Below are 19,572 nucleotides of genomic sequence, written 5' to 3'. Positions count from 1 at the left end.
GGACCCCTTTCCATCCGCAGCTGATTGGACCATTTACCAATCAGCTCACAGCTCGCACCTGGTCCACTCCCCGTGGAACCCCCAGGCCTAGAAACTTCCTGCACCTGGTCCATTTGCTGCTCCAGGCACAGAAGGCCGAAGCCTAAGCCCAGGCCTAGAAGCTTCCTGCGGCTGGAGAAGGCTCCATGCAGGAGCTGGTCCCGGTGCCCAGGGCACACAGCCCTAGGGTGGAGTGGTAGGGGAGCCCCAGTAGGTAGGCAAGACCCCCAGTGGGGGCCACCAGCCTGGAGGGGCCAAGGTCATGGAAATGAAAGGCAGGAAAGCAGTGCACTGGGCCAAGCACAGGAGCCCCTCCCCCAGGGTCTCTGGTGTCAGAGTGAAGAGCCTCCAGGGCAGCACTTAGCACACAATAAGGCTTCCATCGCCTTCTTTCCGCCTAACTCCCTTCCCCACCCCACCTAGCTCCCAGTGCCAGCACAGCCCCCATCTTTCCTTAACTCTACTCCCAAGCAGCCCCTCCAAATCCCAGCGCCATTTCCACGGTGCAACACACACACAGTAGCCAGTTTCTCATTGCCACCCCAGTTTTTCCTGTTCTCGCACCTTCAAGAAAAGGGTTCACTTAAAGGTACCTTCCACTATGTGGGTTCTCAAAATAACAGCAAGAGGAAAATGTCTGTCCTCTCCCAGGTGTAGGAGCAAAGCGAAGCAGCTCATCCATTTCCAAGTCTCCAGGAACAGCAACTTCACACATCTTTCTGAAATTCAAGTATCTTTATTGTCAGTACTCCCCATCCTACTCCAAAGATTTTATAATACTCTTTGTACAACGCAAAACTCTTACATGTGGTCTTTTTTGTTTTTATGGACAACTGGAAGGAATCTTTACCTCTCTTCCCACCCACTGCACAATGCTGGCTGGTTTTGAGTCTAGTGTATACTCAGGTATTACCACTTCCTCCCTCTAAACCAAGCCTGAGGGGAAAAAACTCAACCCAACCACACACCTCACTCCTCCCCCCAATGGATCTGTTCGCCAAGTGCAGCAGACATACACCTGTGAAGACTCAAGAACTGTCACATGGCTTCGTCACCAACACTAGTCAGGGCAAGATTTAACTTTTCTTCCCCAAGAGTTTTAGTTTTGCATCAGGCCTCCAAAGAGAAAGCTAACTTCTAAGAGACCACTCACAGCCAAGTACTGACGGATTGGAGCGTTCAGAGAGCTCCTAGGAGCCAGCCCTTGTTATTCTGATAATGGGCTCTTTGGATTGGTTATTAGGGACATTTAAAAATTTGAAGCAAACTTTAGCAAAATAAGGGCAAAGAGTTATAGAGAAAATCTATGATTATAATATTGACACAACAGCAGCAACTTGAGTAGAAACAGAAATCATGTTTATTTTTTTTAGATCCTGAGCAGTAGGTCTATTTGCCATACTCCATGTTTTGCTTTTTCCTTTCAAGTAGAGCAAGTGACAGTCCACGGTTTAGTTCTCAAGAAATTCAACTTTTAAATGAGTGGTCTATGAAAACTAAAGTTCTACTGGAGCCACTGAAGATTCTGATCACTAAACTTTTGACATGAGAGGATAAAAACAAAACACCATAAATGGGAGAGGCTGCAGGCAAGCAAGCCACGCTAACCTGTGGAATGAACCCCCAAACGTTCAGGAACTGACAACTTTGTCTCCTCGCCGGCCACTTCTCAGTCCAGCTCAGAGCTTCTAGTCAAGGGAAGAAATAGCAGATGGGGGGGAAATCAGTAATTGTACTATCTGCAATTAGCTCTTCCTAGGAAAACTCTGGAACACACTGTAAATTTCTCCGACTTTTAACTTCCTCCAACATTTTAACTACTAATTTCTTTGAAACAATTTGGGTCGCCCTGGTGGCACAGCGGGTCAAAGCGCAGCACTGTGAAGCTGTCACCAGCCGCTGCAGCACAGGTTCATCCCCGGCCAGGGAGGGCCCCAGGGCGGCAGACTCCCGTCTCCCTGCCGCCCCCTCAGCAGTGTTTGCGCCCCCTCAGCAGTGTTTGCGTCCATCTGCCTGTTCTGCTCCCTACTCTGTCTCTGGGGAACCCTCTCACCCTCCGCACCTCTGACCTGTACCCCAGGTCTGTATGCATAAATAAGTCTTTTTTTCTTAAAAAGCCTCAAACAATTTGAAAAAGAAATGTGCCTTTGATGAAGTTAAATAATTTAGCTCAATGACAGATCCTTTGTGTTCCTATTATTATGCAGATTCTCCATCTCCCTGCTCCATAGGTCCCTCTTTCCTGGTCGCTTCTGAAGCTCACCTGAACTCCTGTCGACCAGCATGGGAGCCATGCACTGGCACTTGCTCATACGCGGCCTGGCACTCACGACTTACAGCTCCCATTGGACTATCTCATCCATTCAAAATCTACCAAGTTGGGTCCACCATGGACCAGGCTAGCAGGTGATGTCTGAGGCCTGGGGATGCACATAAAGGAAAGAAGCGACGGTCCCTCTCTCGGGGACTCAGTCTGGTGGGAAAATTTACATGGCAGCATACCCAGTGGAAAAGAAAAGGGTGTTTAGGCGCGACCAGCTTCCCTGGACAGGTTAAGGAAATTGTATATGACGAGCTCATCAAGCTGAAGCGCAAGCTACATTTCAGATGAGAATTAAGATCCGTGACACCTTTCTTTTATACTTTTTAAAATTCTAAACAGGCCTAACACATTACTTGACACACAGTAACTAGCTAACAAGTATCTGTGGTTCTAAACTGTCCTTAAAAGTCCATATGTGGCAGAATTGAGTCATCCACACACTTGTGAGCTGTTTGCTGGTCTCAAATGTCATCATGTACCCCATATATGTGTATAATCAAAGTCTATATGGACAAGTACATTTGCACAGCTGTCTGGTAGCTTTTTTGCTGTAACTTCTCATTTTCAAAAGCATTTTCATCAGCACTGTCTTATTTAATATCTTTAAAATTAAATAGTATTAGGGCCTTTTTTTTTAAATCTCTTTTCCAATGAAAAACACATACCTGTTGAAAAGTTCATAAAGCATAAATGACATCCAGACCCAACAAGAAGCGTGGACTTGGTATTCTGAATCTGAATAGAGGGTTCCTTTCACTTCTACAGGGATGTTCAGAGAAATCAAATCAGCCTAGTCACTGAAAATCCACAGGCTAATGAATTCAACATTTTGCATTGAAAAATACTATCCAAGGTTGTCCACGCTGTCACGCTGGCCACCACTATCCTCTCCACCCACACCAGCCCCAAGCCACACACACATTCCTATTTCCAGGCTGGAGTTAAGAAACAGAAACTCTAACTCAGGATACGCTGAGCATTATTTCGTTCTTTTACTCATCCAGGTTATGGCTTTTGTGGTAGTAAATGCTTTTTTAAAAGCAACCAAACCTTTTATACTTACCCACATAAAACTAGTTATGGGCATATAATGCAATCTGACAAATCTAGTCTACCAGGATTGCAGATTATACAATTTCTATTTGTTTAAATAATGAACACTTCACACGAGTCCTATGTGGAGCAAGGTTGGTGGTGAGATATGGAAAGGCTGTCTATTTTCCTTATTTTTGCACTTTAGAATTACAGACTTTAAAACTAGGACATCAGCCATCACTTCACCCCATGCCCCAGTCACAGAGGAAGGCGCTGGAACCAGGCGAGCGAGGTTCTGCGATGCCGCAGCACAGAGCTGGGGGTGATCCGGAGTAAACCTGGAGACGCCCTCGCAGCCCCCAGGCATCTTGCCCGACTCCCATCTATGAGTAACCCTCAGTTCTCCTTATGGATCTACCTAAAAAAAGCTTTCCTTCCGTCACCCAGTTACTTCTTACTTTGCGAAGTGTACACAGAAGAGTGAACCTAGGAAAGGTAACTAAGAGCAAATCACATTAAGGGAAATCATCTACAAAGAAAGTCACGAAGGCAGCTCAGGTCCAGTCATTTTATTTTGCTCATCACTATTAAAGACAGAAAATGGGGGCCTTCCCTGGTGGTGCAACAGGTTAGAGCACCACATTATGAAGCTCTCCAAAGCCACTATAGCACGAGTTCGATCCCTGACACAGGGCGTGGCAGACCTCTCCTGACCCAGCCCACTGCTCCCCTCAGCGGGGTATTTCAGTGGACCCTCTTTTTTCTGCTCCCCACTCTGTCTCTGGTGAATCCTCTCACCCACCCCACCTCTGGCCTGTACCCCAGTTCTGCAAGTATAAGTAAATCTTTAAAAAAAAAAAAAAAGGATAGAAACTGGATTCTACAGTATATTTTACACTATATCCCTCAGGCCTCACGTGTGTAGCAAGAGAATAGGATAAAATTATGTGGCGCAGGGACAGGCGTTTCTATTGCTACTTCGAAGCCAGTATATACTTTATCAGTCACTATTAAGTAATCAAACAGCAATAACTAAATTCAAACAGACCAAAGCGTAAAATAAAAACCAAGAGAAGATAAGGCACCAACTGGCAGCAAAGACCGCCGTCCAAAAGTGTGACACCCGCAGTGGCAGGCAGCAGCCCCCCGCCCCACACACTCCTGTGCTCACTTACAGGAAAGCCGCACGCCTCTCGGGGCGTCGCCACCAGCTCAGCAGCACCCCTTCACGTCACGTCATGTGCTTCTCCTGAGACACCTCCGCCTCACGAATCACTTATTCAACAAGCATGCCGAGGACCCCTCCGTGAGGGCGATGTACAAAGCGAGGGGGCCTGAACCAAGAAGCCTACCCGTGCTTTCTAGAAGTTCACTTAGTGGGCTGACTGCAGAGAAAACACCAAGACATCTATCCGCTAACTCCCTTGTACAACAAAGGTTAGCTACGTGCCAGACCCCAGAGAAAGAAAATGAAGAGGACATTTTTCAAAATGTATTGAATTTGCTCTTTTGGGCTATTAAGGTCGCCCCTCTTCTCCAAGAATGGCAATGATCAGAAGTCGACTGTAAAGGCTTCTGAAGCAGTCTGGGTAAACACTGCTCGCTTACTCTTACTCTCTGGGCCAGACATAGCCATATATATCATCTCACTAAACTCAACCGCTATGTCCAAATACTACCAGATTTCCAAATTTAACACCTGCAAGTCTAATTCCACCTAATTAGTCCTTAGACTGCAACAGAACCCAGGTCCTACTGGGACTCAACTACTCGCTCTCAATCACAAGTCCTTTTAATGCTTTCTACTAGGAAACGCTCACAAGACCCCTTGTGCCTCTTCTTAAGATCCTAACTGTAGGGTTAACACCGCTCCCACCAGATAAGGAACATGGCCATAATCTAAAACAAATACTTTTCGGTCACAGGAGTTAAGGGGTAAAACTAGAATGTTAACAAAACTGAATTTCAGCAAAGCAGAAGAAAATGGATTTTACTATTCTTCCTAGTCCTCTGCATGAAACGCAGAAGTAAGTTTGACCCAAAGTCCCCATTCACAAACTCATCACACAGAACTGAGAGAGTAAGAAAATAGGAAGGGATCATGCTTAGTGAAATAAGCCAGAAAGGGGAAAAAAAAAAACACCGGATGGTTTCACTTATAGCAGAAACATAAGAGACCGGGGGAAAAAGAGCAATTGTGATAAAGTAAAAATGAAAATCAACGAACAACTATAAAGCAGAGAAACTTTATAGACACAGGGGTGGAGAAGGGAACAGGATCAAAACTGAGGCAGGAAGAACACACGGGACTATGGTGATGGCGCACGAGTGAACTGGTGGAGGGAAGTCCATGCGATTACAACCAAGAAGAGAAAATGCACAAAATGAAGAATGACGTAAATAATAATTTTTTAAAAAGAAAGAAAATATTCCAACTGACATGGCCACATTACAATGTTAGCAACATATTACTCACCGTTGTACTCCAAGAGAAAATTTGCAAGTAGGCAAGGAACACTCTGGAAGCCAAAGGCACAAACAGAATTCTTCCCAGTCCTCAAAGCACAAACACATCCAAATGCCAAAGCAGGTCACAATGTCCAGTTTATACCCAGGTATGGGGGGTTGGGGGGGATGAGGAGGGAAGGGGAGGGGAGGAACAGCATTTTGGGCAGGTGTGCTTGTCAGCACCAAGACCCTCTTCTAAATTCATTAAGAGCCATTTTAACAGAAATACTGGGGGTTCTATCCATTTTAATAAGGAGATATTCCAGCAAATCTAAATCTCAGCTCTGTCACTTTCATGCTGTGTGACTTAGATAAATTACTTCAGTTCTCTCTGCCTTAGCAGGGAACTCATCTGATATTTACTATGATAGCCTTAGCTCCTTAAACAGTGCCTAAATATCTTAAATGAATTAATCTATAAATAGGTATAAGGATATCTTATGAAGGCCCCTCCCTGGTGGCACAACAGGTTAAAGCGCAGCACTACGAAGCTAATCACAGCCACTTTAGCACCAGTTTAATCCCCGGCCAGGAAGGTGACCCACAGGGCACAGCTGTCTCCCTGCTGCTCCCCTCAGCAGTGTACTTTGTCACTCTACCTGTTCTGCTCCCCTCTCTGGTGAATCCTCTCACCGCCTCTGCACCTCTGGTCTATACCCCAGTTCTGTGCGTAAATAAATAAATCTTAAAAAAAAAAAAAGAAAAGAAAAGAAAGAAGACTATCTTATGAAATTGTCTTGAGTATTAAGTGAGGTGATATAGAAAGTACTTAGTGGAACTCAGGACAAAGGTTTCTTCTCTTTACTCTGCAATCAGGTCAGAATTTATAACACAAGAATGGTGGCAAAGATTAAAATGGCTAAGTACTGGCCCTCCCTGGTGGCGCAGCAGGTTAAAGCACAGCACTAAGAAGCTGAAACCACTTCCGCATGAGTTCGATTCCAGCCTGCCCCGGAGGTGACCACATGGCGAGGCAGACCTCTCCTGACCCGCCTGCTGCTCCCCTCAGCAGTGTACTTCGTCGATCTGCCGGTTCTGTTCCCCACTCTGTCTCTGGTGAGGCCTCTCCCCCCGCCCCGAGCCTCTGGCCTGTACCCCAGTTCTGTATGCACAAATAAATAAATCTTAAAAAAAAAATGGCTAAGTACTGTAAAAACTGCACATCATAAGATGTTTACTACTAAGAAACTAGTCTTAGGAATATCTCATCTTGGCATACAAAATTAAATAACAGTGCCAGACCCTTATAGCAGATACATAAATAAATGTTAGTTGGCCCAGAAAATGCTATTTTAAGTCTTCAGGTACCTGTTACCACATAGCTAAAAGCTTGGCAAAAAAGCAAAGCTAACAGAAAAGAAAAGAAACAGGAGTGAGACTGATTCACAACATATACCTGACTGCATATTTTAAAACCGAATATAAAGGACTTTTTAGAAGGCTTTTCAGTTCTCTAAAACCCTCCATTAGCAAAAACACTCCGTCGATTCACAGTATTTAGTGTCCTCTTCAGGTAATGAGACCTAAGTAAGTCACTTGTTCTCGCTGCTGACCGGGTAAATACGCTTGGAAGATCTGGGTCAAAAACATTCCCCCGCTTTACTCTCAAGACGAATGGGACCTTTGAAAGTACTTCACATTCAATTTGTAACCAAAGCAGTCCCCATCTACAAGGGGGTGGGGGGTGGGCACTACTTTCATCCTCAAAATCAGGAATTAGAGAGAAGATGCGTTTAAACTCAAAATCTGAAGGAAACTTTGACGGTGAAGAATTCAATCTCAGAAGAGGGAGTTCTAAGAAAGCCGGGACACTGCTGTTAGGGTCCTGACAGGTGCACGTAAGAAAAACCCAGGCAGAACTGAAACGTCTTGTGGTTAAACCTCACCATACCGTGGTCCATGACTTCCCACTTCCCAGGCCTCTGCTCTGTTTCTAACCACTAGGCACCTTCACATAAGCAACATGATAGAGCCAAAGGCCCAACACACTCAGAAGAGCTGTACCCCAAGCGCCGCCTCTGAGGCATGCAGACAGACCAGGCACTTGAAAACGCCCTGTACTCAGGTGAGTGGAGAATGCTGGGCGAGCCCCAGTGCTTTTTAGAGGTTCCCACCAGGCAGCCCTTCACAGTCAATGTACCAGAGACCAGTCAAACCCAGTCCACGAGCACGACAGCGCCCAGACTGAAAACACGTGCATTGTTCTTTTCTATTCTCTTCCCACAGAAGAACAACCAAATTCTATCTATTGATATTTATCTTCAAATTACCCGAATCTCTTTCGCCTTTTTCCACCACCAACATCCTTCAAAGACTCTTTCCGGGGACTATTCTAACAGTTTTCCAACTGGTCTTGCCCTCTATTTTGCACCACGCAGCTGAATCAGTTTTCCAGAGACTGACAGCCCTCTCCAATCTACCAAATTCTACAACCTGACCTCATTGCGCTCCTGGGTTGACACGGTGCTTCCACCTGCCGGCTGGCGCAGTCCCTACAACAACGGGGGTTCAGTTCACGGTGGTCTCCAAAGTCTCCCCTCTCTAGTCTCCCTGGTTCTCGGAAGCCCAGATGAGCACAGGTAGTTACCTGCACAGGTAGTTACCTACTCCCTCTACAGTGCAAACAGCTGACTCCCGTCTCTGCACAGTGGCACTCGTGACCACTGTTTATGTAAATATTCAATCTTCATCACAGACTAAGCCCTTGAGGACGCGGACTCTCCTATGGCCAAGGCAAAACTTTCAGACAGCTAAGAGCCAGTAAAATAGCTGCTGATGGTAACCATCATCTTGGTCAAGCCGGTCGATTTTTCTGGGCCTCATTTTTCTCACCTGGAAAGTGGCGACAATTCACAAATGCCCTTTGCGGGTTAAGCTGCGCAGCAGGCAGCTGCCTACCACCCACAGCCTGTCGCCCACATTTCTTTATCTGTTGTGTATGTACATCACGATGCCTACTTAGCCCAGACTGTAAACTCCCAAAGGGCACTTAACTACTCCTGGTTTAATTTATTTACTGAGTAACATTTCCTTGGCATCTCCTTAGAGCATCTTGTTCAAATTCCAGTACACAATAGGTGTTTGGTAGAAAGGAATTTAGAGTCTCAACCAGGCAGCAAACATCAAAGGGAATTAGCATCGGTGGTTTCTTTAATCTTAATTTCCATAACGAACTGGAACGTATGTTATGAAAAATTGCAGATTACGTGAAAGAGAGGGAATGTAATGTCGTTGAGAAGAGAGGTCACCTTGTACCAAATAGCTACACTTTATTTTAGGCCACTGAGAAGCTGGGATGCAGCAATCTCGCACCTAACTCTCAAATCCTATGCTGAGCACTCGGAGCCCGCACCGGAAAGGCTCCATCACTGGCGCGGAAACCACAGGGCCGGTGTACGCTGCCCTGCAGGTATTCTCACCCTCGGCGCTGATAAAATATCTCAGAAAATGAAGAGCCAACACTAGGCCGCCAGAGTTCCCAACTCAAAGAAAACAAGAGCAAATGCTCACAAAGAAACTTTCAGGAGCAGGCAACGTTTCACCACAGACGAGAACTTGAGTCTCAAAGTCTGATTAGTGGCTGCATTTGCCCCTGTCTTAAGTCAGGTCTTCACGCGGGACTATCTGACGTAACTCAACACGTACTAACACTGAAGTCCAACAAATTAGCTTTTTCTTTTCCTTTGATAGTCAGTTATTAATCATTCAAAGGGCAGTTGTACACCAACTCATTTTAAATGACCCTGACTTTTCAAGAAACTATTTTAGAGCACAAAACTGCTGTTTCCAAAGTTGAATTCTACACATGATGTTTTCCAAGCAGGTATACAGCCTGGATATGACTTTAAGATAGTTAAGATACAAGGTGTATAAAGAATCTTAAGCTAGGTCTTGAAGGATGAAGGAAACAGGGCTTCTTTAAATGCTTACACATATTCCCTTTTCTATCCCTACTTCCACTCCTGTTATTCTATCACACCTGCTAACTCCTGCTAACTCCTCTCTTACCAGCCCCACTTCCATCACCCAAAGGACTGTTCAGAGAAGGTAAGAGTCTGTGCCAGGAGGACTCTTGCTCTCTTCCCTGCTGAGTCTCCAAATAAAATCAAAGGCCACAAGCAATTTTCTCTTCATGGTTTTTCCCCTTAGCATAACTAGGGTGGAGTCAGGAAAGGGTTGGGGGGAGCCATTTACTCAAAAAAAAAAAACTATAAGTTTATTACAGCCAACTCTGCCAATTACAACTAATGACAATAACAGGTTCCTCTCCCTGTGTTCACCTCCAGAGTCCAGCCACCTGACCAAGATGCCCACACACTCCCGCAGCCTCCCCAAACACACTAACTGTGCTGAGAAATAACACATTATATCAAAACTGAGTTACAGGTAACTATAAAAGGAAACAGGCTGCAAATGAAAGATCAGACAAGCATTTTAGAATGACGACTGGACTTGGGACTAGCCATTTTAAAATCAACGGTTATGACAATGCTCAGAACCCAGAGGAATCAAGATCTCGTAGCTGGCCATAGGGAACTGCTGATCTTTTGGCTGCAACAAAATGGTAATTTCATGTAGTTCAATTTAGTATTTTTTTTTTTTTGTGGTGGGGAAGGGAAGAGCTTCTGAGAGGCCAAAATAATGTGGCACTGGGACCTTATATTCCAGAATTAAAAGCTTCAAATATTCTGATGAAATAGTTTGGTCTCATCAATAAAAAAGGATGGTGCCATTCAAAGCATGTGAACATACTCAGATGGAAAAAGGCACAAAATGATGTAAAAATAAACTATTATATTATTTTTTTAAAAAGTATGTGAACGTGTGTGTGTGTGTGTGTGTCTGTCTGTCTGTCTGTCTGCTGTATTAGGCTTTAACCTGTAAGGACCTAAGACCCCTGGTTCCCAGCACTGTTTACTAACTGAACAGGTAAAGGCTGCTTTTTCCCAACACTGACATCCCAATTCCAGTGACAGTGTCAAGACCTTGATGACAGCAGCAGAATCTGATAGTGCGGAAGCACTGGCCTCCACGCCACCAGAATCAACCCTGGACTTTCCTCCTCAGGGTGATATCACCAATCAATTCCCATTTCGTTCTCAGCATCTGCTCTCATCTCCTGCAGGAAGCTGGTCCTGACTGCACTCACCAATTATATGTATTTTCTTATAATTTTCAGGTTGACTTTCTCTATACACTTTATTTCTCATGGAGCCATTATTATGCTCAAAACTAAACCAACAGTTCACTACAGAAAAGGTCTATCTTCATTTTTTACTCATGGATCTAACTACTTGTCACAAGTGATCACTAGTGATTACCTAGAAGTGACCATGGCCACAAGGGATACAAAGATAAGAAACTACTTATATATGCTTTCAAGGAGCTTATTACAGTATAGTCAAAGAGGACATGCCAGAGGTACAAATAAACTAAAGTGCCAGAATATACAACCACCAGCAGCCAGGTACCGAAGGTGACGATCTGAAGTGGGGAAGGTCATATTCTGTTGAAGGGCAAAAAAACCCAGGAAAGTTGCCATGGAAGACATGGTTTCTTGATGGGTAGGATTTTTTAAGAGGGCAAGTAAGGAAAAGGCTCAGATGACTAAATGCACGAGAGAGGCACACTCAGGACACACTCAGTACCATTCTCTTCAGGGGAGGTCAGAAGACAAAGTACATTCTATGTCTCTACAGTAGGTTAAGAATAAAACAGCATGGACACGAAATAGAATGATACAAAGCAAGTCAGGCCAGTAGTCATTTCCTCAGAAAAGGAGGAATGATGCTGGGTCAGGCGTTAGCGCCATCTAACAATTTTACACCTAAGCGAGCAAGAGCTCTTAAACAAACGACACAATGTCCACTTCCACTGAAAAGCTATGCTGTGGGCTTAAACTTGAGTTAGGGCTTTTTTTTAACCTGGTCTTCTCTAGTATTTAAACTATGTCATTATTCAAAAATGTTCAGCTAAGGAAAGGCTGGGCAGCTGGAGTCCCGCACACGAAAAGAATGTCAAGAACAGAATGGTTCTCCTGCGCTTCTGGGGATACTGGCTTAAGTTCAGTTTCACACTGAAGCCAACCTTCAGACCCTCCCTCACACAGGTGAGCAGCAGGGCCTGGGCTCCCCACCTTCCCTCACCTGGGGCTGACAAACACCACCAAGCTGGAGGAAGCTTTCACAGCCCTCCTCAGTCAGATCCGAGGGAGTGAGAAGCACCTGCCCACATAACACACATGCCTGTAACCCAGTCATTGCCCCCAAACAAAGCCAAGGAAACCTCCAGTTACAGAGGAATTCAGATAAAGACTCTCTGTAAGTGGCTATTCTGTGCCTCCTTTCTCCTCTCTCCTCCCCCAAACACTCACAAACAAAAACAAAATGTACCCTTGCCCACTTGAGAAAGAATTAAGAATTGGCAGCTCCGCTAAAGTGGACAGTTTCCAAACCAAGGCCCTTCTCTGGAGAAGATGTTGACAGAGCCTAGTGAAAGAACACAGCTGAGTTAAGTCTGAGGGTGGCTTCCTTCCTCAGCCTTCCTTTAAGTCCCAGCTTTCCTCAGAGGCATCAAAGGACCTCTAAGATGTTCTCTAGCCTACTCTGTTCTTCCCCAGCAAAAATGGCTTAAAACACAAAACCCAAACCCTCAAACAACACTTTAAACCCTGACAATTTCCCTTCATGAAAATTCAATGAAATTTAAAACAAAGGGAAAAAAATACTTAGAGTCAAAATAAATGAGAAATCTTGTATTTTTGATAAATAAACTTTTTGCCTGTGCCCAATTTATCACAGACTATTTCTTTTAATGAAAGTTTCATGGGTACAACCTAAAAACAAAGTTTAAAAAAAAAAAAACAACTTGAAATTAGGAGGAGCGATAAATACATTTTAATGCTCAATAAAACAAATACTTTGACACTCTCCTACATCTGAATCATTGCAGCTGAAGAATCCTAATATCTTATTCACTTCAGTCCAGGACACCCAACTGACCCAGGGCAAACATCTCTACTCCCCAAGACACTCTCAGACACATCTCCTTCAGGCAGCCCTGGGGAAAAGCCACTGCTCACTCCACGGAATGGAAGCGCCAGCAGCCCCTCTGTCTTCTGGCACCGGCTAGAGACCAAAAAGAACAAAATCTAAAAGGAAATTAGATGAAAAACATTTATTAATCACCAGCCCCTGAAGACTGACTTCCTGAACACACTATCACTAAACTGCTTTGGTGGCCCTGAGATTTGAAAATGAGTGGGGGCCTAAGAAAACACAACAATCCTCTAGTTCTGATTCCAGGATGCGCCTCAAACATGTCTCCTCAAAACAAAAGTATTACACTGCTAACCATAATAAAATCATTTTGAAAAGCTCTATACTTTGTACCTTTCCAACACATTCTACGCACCATCCACAAAACCATCTTTCCAGAGGATGCGGTAAAGCCAACAGGGCTCACCATTTGCTGCAGTGCAAGCAAAGCTGCCCCAGGCCTCATCTGCTCCTCTGGCCGCTTTCCTGCCCTCCCACCCTCCTCCACCTATGCTGACCACTGAGAAGTTACCTGCAGAACTCTGGTTGTTTAGTTCCTTTAAGCTTTGTTTCATGCTGTTGCCTCAGACTGAAGTGCACTTTTCTCTGTCATCTGTAGGGTGTATCCTGAACTCATCTTTCAAGACTGAGCTCAAATGTCATCTCCTCTGAGGCACTTTCCAACCTCTGCATTTCCAGAGCAGAACTGGCTGGGAGGCCGCACCCCCTCCCGCTCCACATTCTTCTGCGGCAGTGGCAGCAGCTCTGTCCATCATTCCAGGAAGATCAACCTGCCTCATCCCACTAGACCCACAAGCTCCTTGTAGGAAGAGACCTCACCTGACTCCCCCATTTCCTCCGTGCCTAGCACAGTGCTTACAGGGTAAGGGTTACCTGCCGGAGTGAGGAGCAGAGGAGCAGAAAACAGGTCTAGAATCGAGGAAAAGAGAAGGACAGGATGGCCTGAGGGCTGGAGAAGAGTGGGGGCTGCCGTGCTGCAGTCTGGCCTTCCGCTCCTGTACCCGCTCTGGCCCTCAGCACTCACTCATTCTCTCAGCCTTGGAGGCTCCACACTAGGCGACAGGTGGCCGAACTAAGCTTCCAAGCCCCCTCACTCCTGACCTCCACGCCACCTTCAGGCTCATCTTCACTAGCTGAAACAGCTGTCGCTAGGATGCTCATGGCCACTTGAAATCCAACACATCGAAAACCGAATCCACCACATTCCCCTTAAAAGGTAACGACACCGGGCTCTCCCTGGTGGCGCAGTGGGTTAAAGCACAGCACTAAGAAGCTAAAGCCACTTCCACATGAGTTTGATCCCCGCCTGCCCTGGAGGTGACCACAGGGCACGGCAGACCTCTCCTGGCCCGCCCGCTGCTCCCCTCAGCACTGTACTTCATCATCTATCTGCCTGTTCTGCTCCCCACTCTGTCTCTGGTGAATCCTCTCACCCTCCGCATCTCTGGCCTGTACCCCAGTTCCATATGAATAAATAAATAAATCTTAAAAAAAAAAAAAAGGTAATGACACCTTCCTAGCATCCTTGTTGGCCAATGTCTCAGATACCCAGGCTTCCAAGGCTAGTCGCACTCCCTCGGTCGCTCATGCTCCAGCTCCCATTCCCCACCCTCCAGGAGTTCCTCCCCAATCTCCTCCACTCTCCTCTCCTTGCCCCACTCCCCACAGCTCCAGTTCAGGCCTCATCACCTGATACCGCCAAATGTCAAAATCTCCCTTCCCTCTAAGCCAACCTGTTTCCTGCTATCTTCACGGTACTGTCCTGATAAAAAGGCCTCAGTGGTTCAGAACTTTCCATCATGTAAAACCTCAGCGCATAAACCTGGCTGCTAAGACCCCTACAAGCAGAGCTCCAAAGAGACCTGGCCACCTCCGCCCGCCCATAGTCACTGCTTGCAGCAGGGGTCACTGTAAGGACATCCCAAGCAGAGGCCTGCTTCCAGGCTGTGGTCGACCCCTATCGGCTCCAGAATGAGAGACTTTGTTTCCGTCTGCTTTCATCCCTAGCCTTCATACCAGAACCACTTCGTTGTTTAAGCTCTGGGGTAAGTTACCATCCTCGGTGTCATCACTCATAATTACCTGAGTACTCGTCTTCTAAAATACCTCCAGTATAACGTCCAAGTTATGCAACTGAAGTATACTTTTACATTTTAAAATTTTATTTGTCTGGCTCCAAAGGTAGTCATTCCTTCCTCTTCCCCTTATTCCCAACTGGACTGTAAATTCAAGGGCACAAAATTATCATTTTTTCCTAATCTTCCAACAGGACCTAACAGAGACTAAAGTGACAATTTTCTTAAAGGAAAAAAGGGATAAGGCATAACTTTAAAAAAAAAAAACCACACTGGAAAATAAGGCATAATGCTAAAATGACAGTTGAAAATAATTCTAAACTTAATTGTGTACAGACTGATTCTGAGCTTTCTACCTCTGATTTCCAGCTCAGAAATACCACAGCCTGTCTACGGCCATACCACCCTGAACGCGCCCGATCTCGTCTGATCTCGGAAGCTAAGCAGGGTCGGGCCTGGTTAGTACTTGGATGGGAGAAATACCACAGCCTTCTGGCCTAAGAGATAAATAATAATCCTGTGCCCATGACATCACAAGCACAGACTTTAGCAGTGAGTACGAGAAGGCGGGAGGGGCAGGGAGGAAGGCAAGCAAGTCACAGACAGCGCAAGGCCCAGAGCGCAGGCTCTTCAACCTGTCAACTCTGATGTCCCTTACCTTCTCTTCCACAGGCCGCATTGTCAAACTGGAGGAAAATCCTGGCAGACTTTTTGGCAGAGCTGCTACTTGGAAGAGCCTCTATCAACCCTTAGCCCTGTGGAAAAGCTCCATCTCCAGCAACCGGACAAACTAGGACTCAGGCAGACGGCAAGGACCCACCAGGCTAGATGACCACCAACGTCATTCCCAGACAGCTCGAGGCCACGCTGAACTGTGGAGAACTTGGTCTTCACAACATACGCACTGAGTTTCCACAAATGGATTATCCATTTTTATGGATTTCTAAAGCAAAATCTTTAACCCAGGACTTTCAGGTAAAGCAGGTTTTGAAATGCAAACTGAGTTCAACATCATCATTTTGACCCCTGAACACTAAAATTAACCTGGCTTTAAAAGTGATGCACTTTCAAACCAAAAACTGGCTTGCACCAGTGCAGCCCATGGCGCAGGGGGAGCCAACAGACTGTCCTTACCGTGAGGCCTCAAATGACTCCAGCCCCAGCCCAGACTGCCACAGGAGTCAATGCGAGACGGGCACACGCTGAGCTCGGCAGCGAACAGGGCGTGTGGACATAAAGCCTCTACGGCAATCCGGTCTCCAGGCTGTTTCCTTAGGCCAGAACTGCCCAGAAGAGCAGCGGGAGCCGCGGTGTGCGGTGCCTGCCTGACTCCTGTCCTGACTCCCCGGACCAGAGGCTCGAAGCTCCTCATTAAATCCATCCTTTGTTCCAGGCCCTACAATGACTCTATTGACACGTCTATCAACACCCAACACAGTCTGGCCTCGGAGTCCCCTCCACCCTCTTGCCTGCTCTACCCAGGAGAGGACCAAACCACATTCTCTCCAGTCACACGCATTTATTCCCCCACAAACACAACTTAGTCATTCATACCATCACTGCACACTGCACATTCTATACTCTGCCCAGATCTTTCTTACACGCCTAACATAGACTATTTCACTTGCTTAAGTGTTCCCAGTTTGTAAGTCAGGATGGAGAAGGAAACATCCTACATCAACAGTAAGAAGAACTGAGATTTTACCCAAAGCCCATCTAACGCCACAGCCCATCCCTCTGATCCCATCTCCCATGTCCATTTCAAATTTTACTTAGAAATCAGTAATTTATCTGACTGATTCTTACTGTTACTTGAAGTTTTCTAGCCTGTACATACTCCATTTTCAGCACACTAAAGTTGGCTTTTTATACTGCTTTCTAAATGTCAAAGTTTATAATAAGCCTTACCACTTGCCACCTTTCTCCAACCCCACCACCATCCCAAGGGCAAGGACACCTGTCTCAATCTTTTATATGGCCCCCAAACCTGTCACTTGAGTCTGGAGTCTGCTTTATCCACAAGAGTTTTCAATCATCACTCAGCAGGGATTTCTTACTTTAAAAAAAAAGAAGAAGAAGTCAATTCCCTTCTAGCATACTTAAAAAAAACAACAACTGAATTCAGGCATTCATGACAAAACTGCCCTGCGTGCAGATCACAGTTACACAGATTTTTGCTGTCTATACTTATCAGGGGAAGTCAAGAAGATGCCACAGTTCCCAAGTTTCCAAAGGAAAGACACTGCAGAAGTCACACTTCAGAGTGTGACTTTTTCAGGATTTTTCCTTTGATGAGGTAAAAAGAAGGGGTGCTCCCATACAAGTCCTCGGGCAGTATCCTTAGCACGCTTGACACAGTCAGGAGCTCTAAAACAAGCAGCATTCCGTGCACCCATTCGAGCTTGAGCAGATCTGGTTAACACTTAGTTACATGGTTTGAAATCTCAAAATTCCAAACAAAGTTTTCTAAGAATTGAGAATCGGGCTGGGCACCCTACGCTTATTCTTGAGTTCACTCAACCCCCTCAAGCCCCACCTCTTCTCCCAATAATGTATATAGTTCAGCTATGAGAAATCGTTCAATACAAACTGGCATTTGTTCAATACAGATACAAAGAGAATTTACCAGAGATCACTAGCCTTGAAGCCAATCGACTCACGACTCACAAAACAGACTCTGGGAGAGTTGTGATAAGATTTTTACCCTCCAAATTAAGCCTTTTCTTGATAGGGATCCCCTCCCATCCAAAAAAAAAAAAAAAAAAAAAAAGGTTCAGGAAATTTTCCAAGTTGCCACTAGCAACGTAACTCCAACTATCGCTTCTACCACTGGTCCGCCACACTACTGTCAGCAGACTGTAGTCAGCAGACGGCCCTTTATGTGGCAAAAGTTTACATGGTTTTCTCAACACAGGAGTCTTCAGCATTAAATGAAATGGACAGAGTCAAATCAGGCAGCAACAGAATCAGTAAAAATTGGGGAACTATCTTCCATCTTTCTTTCCTGCTTGGGTGTATAGTGTCCAAAGTAGATATCGGCTCATTTCTAAATTATTCATGCTAATGGATAATTACTAGCAGAAAGGTGCTGATAATCTGAAATGGAAAAAAAATCGAAAAATAATCTATTTTAGTTTTGGAATATCTTTTCAGCATATTTACCGTCTCAATTATTCTTAGCATGAGCTAATATTTGGATTCGTTTGCAATCTCCTAGTACATAGTAACTGGCCACTTACTGAGGGTGGTGCCCTCGGGCATGATGAGCAGCTAGTGGAAATTAGAGCAGGCTGGTAGTCAGCCGCCAGAGGGGCAACTTCAATTTCACTCATTTCACAGTTCTGTTCAGCCTTCCAAATATCAATAGTCCAGCACAGCAGGTTGGCTACTAAACTTTAAGAGAACTGCTCAGAAAAACAGTGAAGACAAAAAGTATACCTGTTTATAATGGGTTCATTTGTAAGTTATGCACAGCAAAGTCTGCTTACAACTCTCCCTAGCACGCTACAGAAGTCCCCGCAGTTTTCTCTGCAGCCTACTCCAGCCCATCAAGAAGGTAATCTCTCTCACCAGGAAGGGCATTTTCTTAATGTCTGAGTTAAATAGTCAAAGGTGGTTTGGAAGGATTTGGGATTTGCTACCTTTGGAACAAACAGCCTTCCCACTACATTTCTTTACTTGGTCCTTCCCCACCTTAGAACAGGTTTCAAAAGACAAAGGGATCCAGCCTCCTCCGAGATCTCCTAAGTATGAGGAGCCAAAGATTGAAAATGTCCTTAAAGATTGACGATTTTCCAAAAGGCATCTTCTATACATACTTACAAAAAGACAAGAAAACTGAAAGTCAGTCTCTTGCTAATTTCTGCCTTTCCATTCATGAAAAGTCCCCCAACAATGTGTTACATAAAATTTCACCAGTCATCTTCTCCCAACATAATTTCTGTATCTGTACTGTGCTCCGAGGAGCCACCTAGGTTATGCACACAGGCGACCTAAACAGAGACGGGGCAGAGGGGAAAAAAGACTTTCCGCGTGGGTCCTGGTGAGACCGACAGGCTAAAAATACGCCGGCCCAGTAAACAAATCCCATTCCATCCCGACCGAGCCACACCGTTAACCTAGTAATTAGGAGAAGAGAAGTGAGATCACGCAGCCCCCGGCTTACTCATCGGCTTCTGAAGTTTCCATCGGTTCATGGCAACTTTTCTTTTTCGAAGTTCACGATCCTGCCCTGGAGTCGGCCACCCCTCCCCATCTGCAGCCCCGGGCTGCCCGCCTCGCCGGCTCTCGCGCACACCCCAGCTCGCGCCCCCCGCCAGGCAGGACGCACCCCGCTTCGGGCGGCCGACGGGGCCAGCGAGCGTCCGCTCTTTTCCTTTCCGACTGCGAGTTCCAACTTCGTCCCCGGCAGCAGGCGGCCCGCACTGCTAACGAGCCACCTTAGGACGACACCGCCCCTCCCTGCGAGTCTGGCTGACCAGGTAGGGCCGCCCCAGGCGGCCCGCGCGCTCGGGGGGCCCAGGCCGCGCGGGGG

At 45.8% G+C, this 19,572-nt stretch overlaps 1 protein-coding gene across 7 annotated transcripts in view; it reads right to left on the bottom strand.

Moving 5' to 3' along the window:
* OTUD7B (OTU deubiquitinase 7B) overlaps window positions 1-19,518 on the bottom strand; it is a 44,691-nt gene extending 25,173 nt beyond the window's left edge. The window contains exon 1 of one of the 7 annotated variants that reach the window (XM_012730039.1): window positions 19,369-19,518. Coding sequence is in view for 3 of the 7 variants with exons in the window: in XM_012730040.1 (XP_012585494.1) it covers window positions 16,173-16,419 (247 nt within the window). In the remaining 4 variants the exon portion in view is untranslated. The other 6 variants (XM_012730035.1, XM_012730040.1, XM_004689570.2 and 3 more) reach the window with 6 other exon arrangements.
* Window positions 19,519-19,572: the final 54 nt, after the last annotated feature.

Source organism: Condylura cristata, unplaced genomic scaffold, assembly GCF_000260355.1.
Source record: "Condylura cristata isolate star-nosed mole 26May11 unplaced genomic scaffold, ConCri1.0 scaffold00026, whole genome shotgun sequence".
NCBI classification, from domain to species: domain Eukaryota; kingdom Metazoa; phylum Chordata; class Mammalia; order Eulipotyphla; family Talpidae; genus Condylura; species Condylura cristata.
Note: the sequence above shows the minus strand (reverse complement) of the source record. Positions and strands in the feature narration are given on the sequence as shown.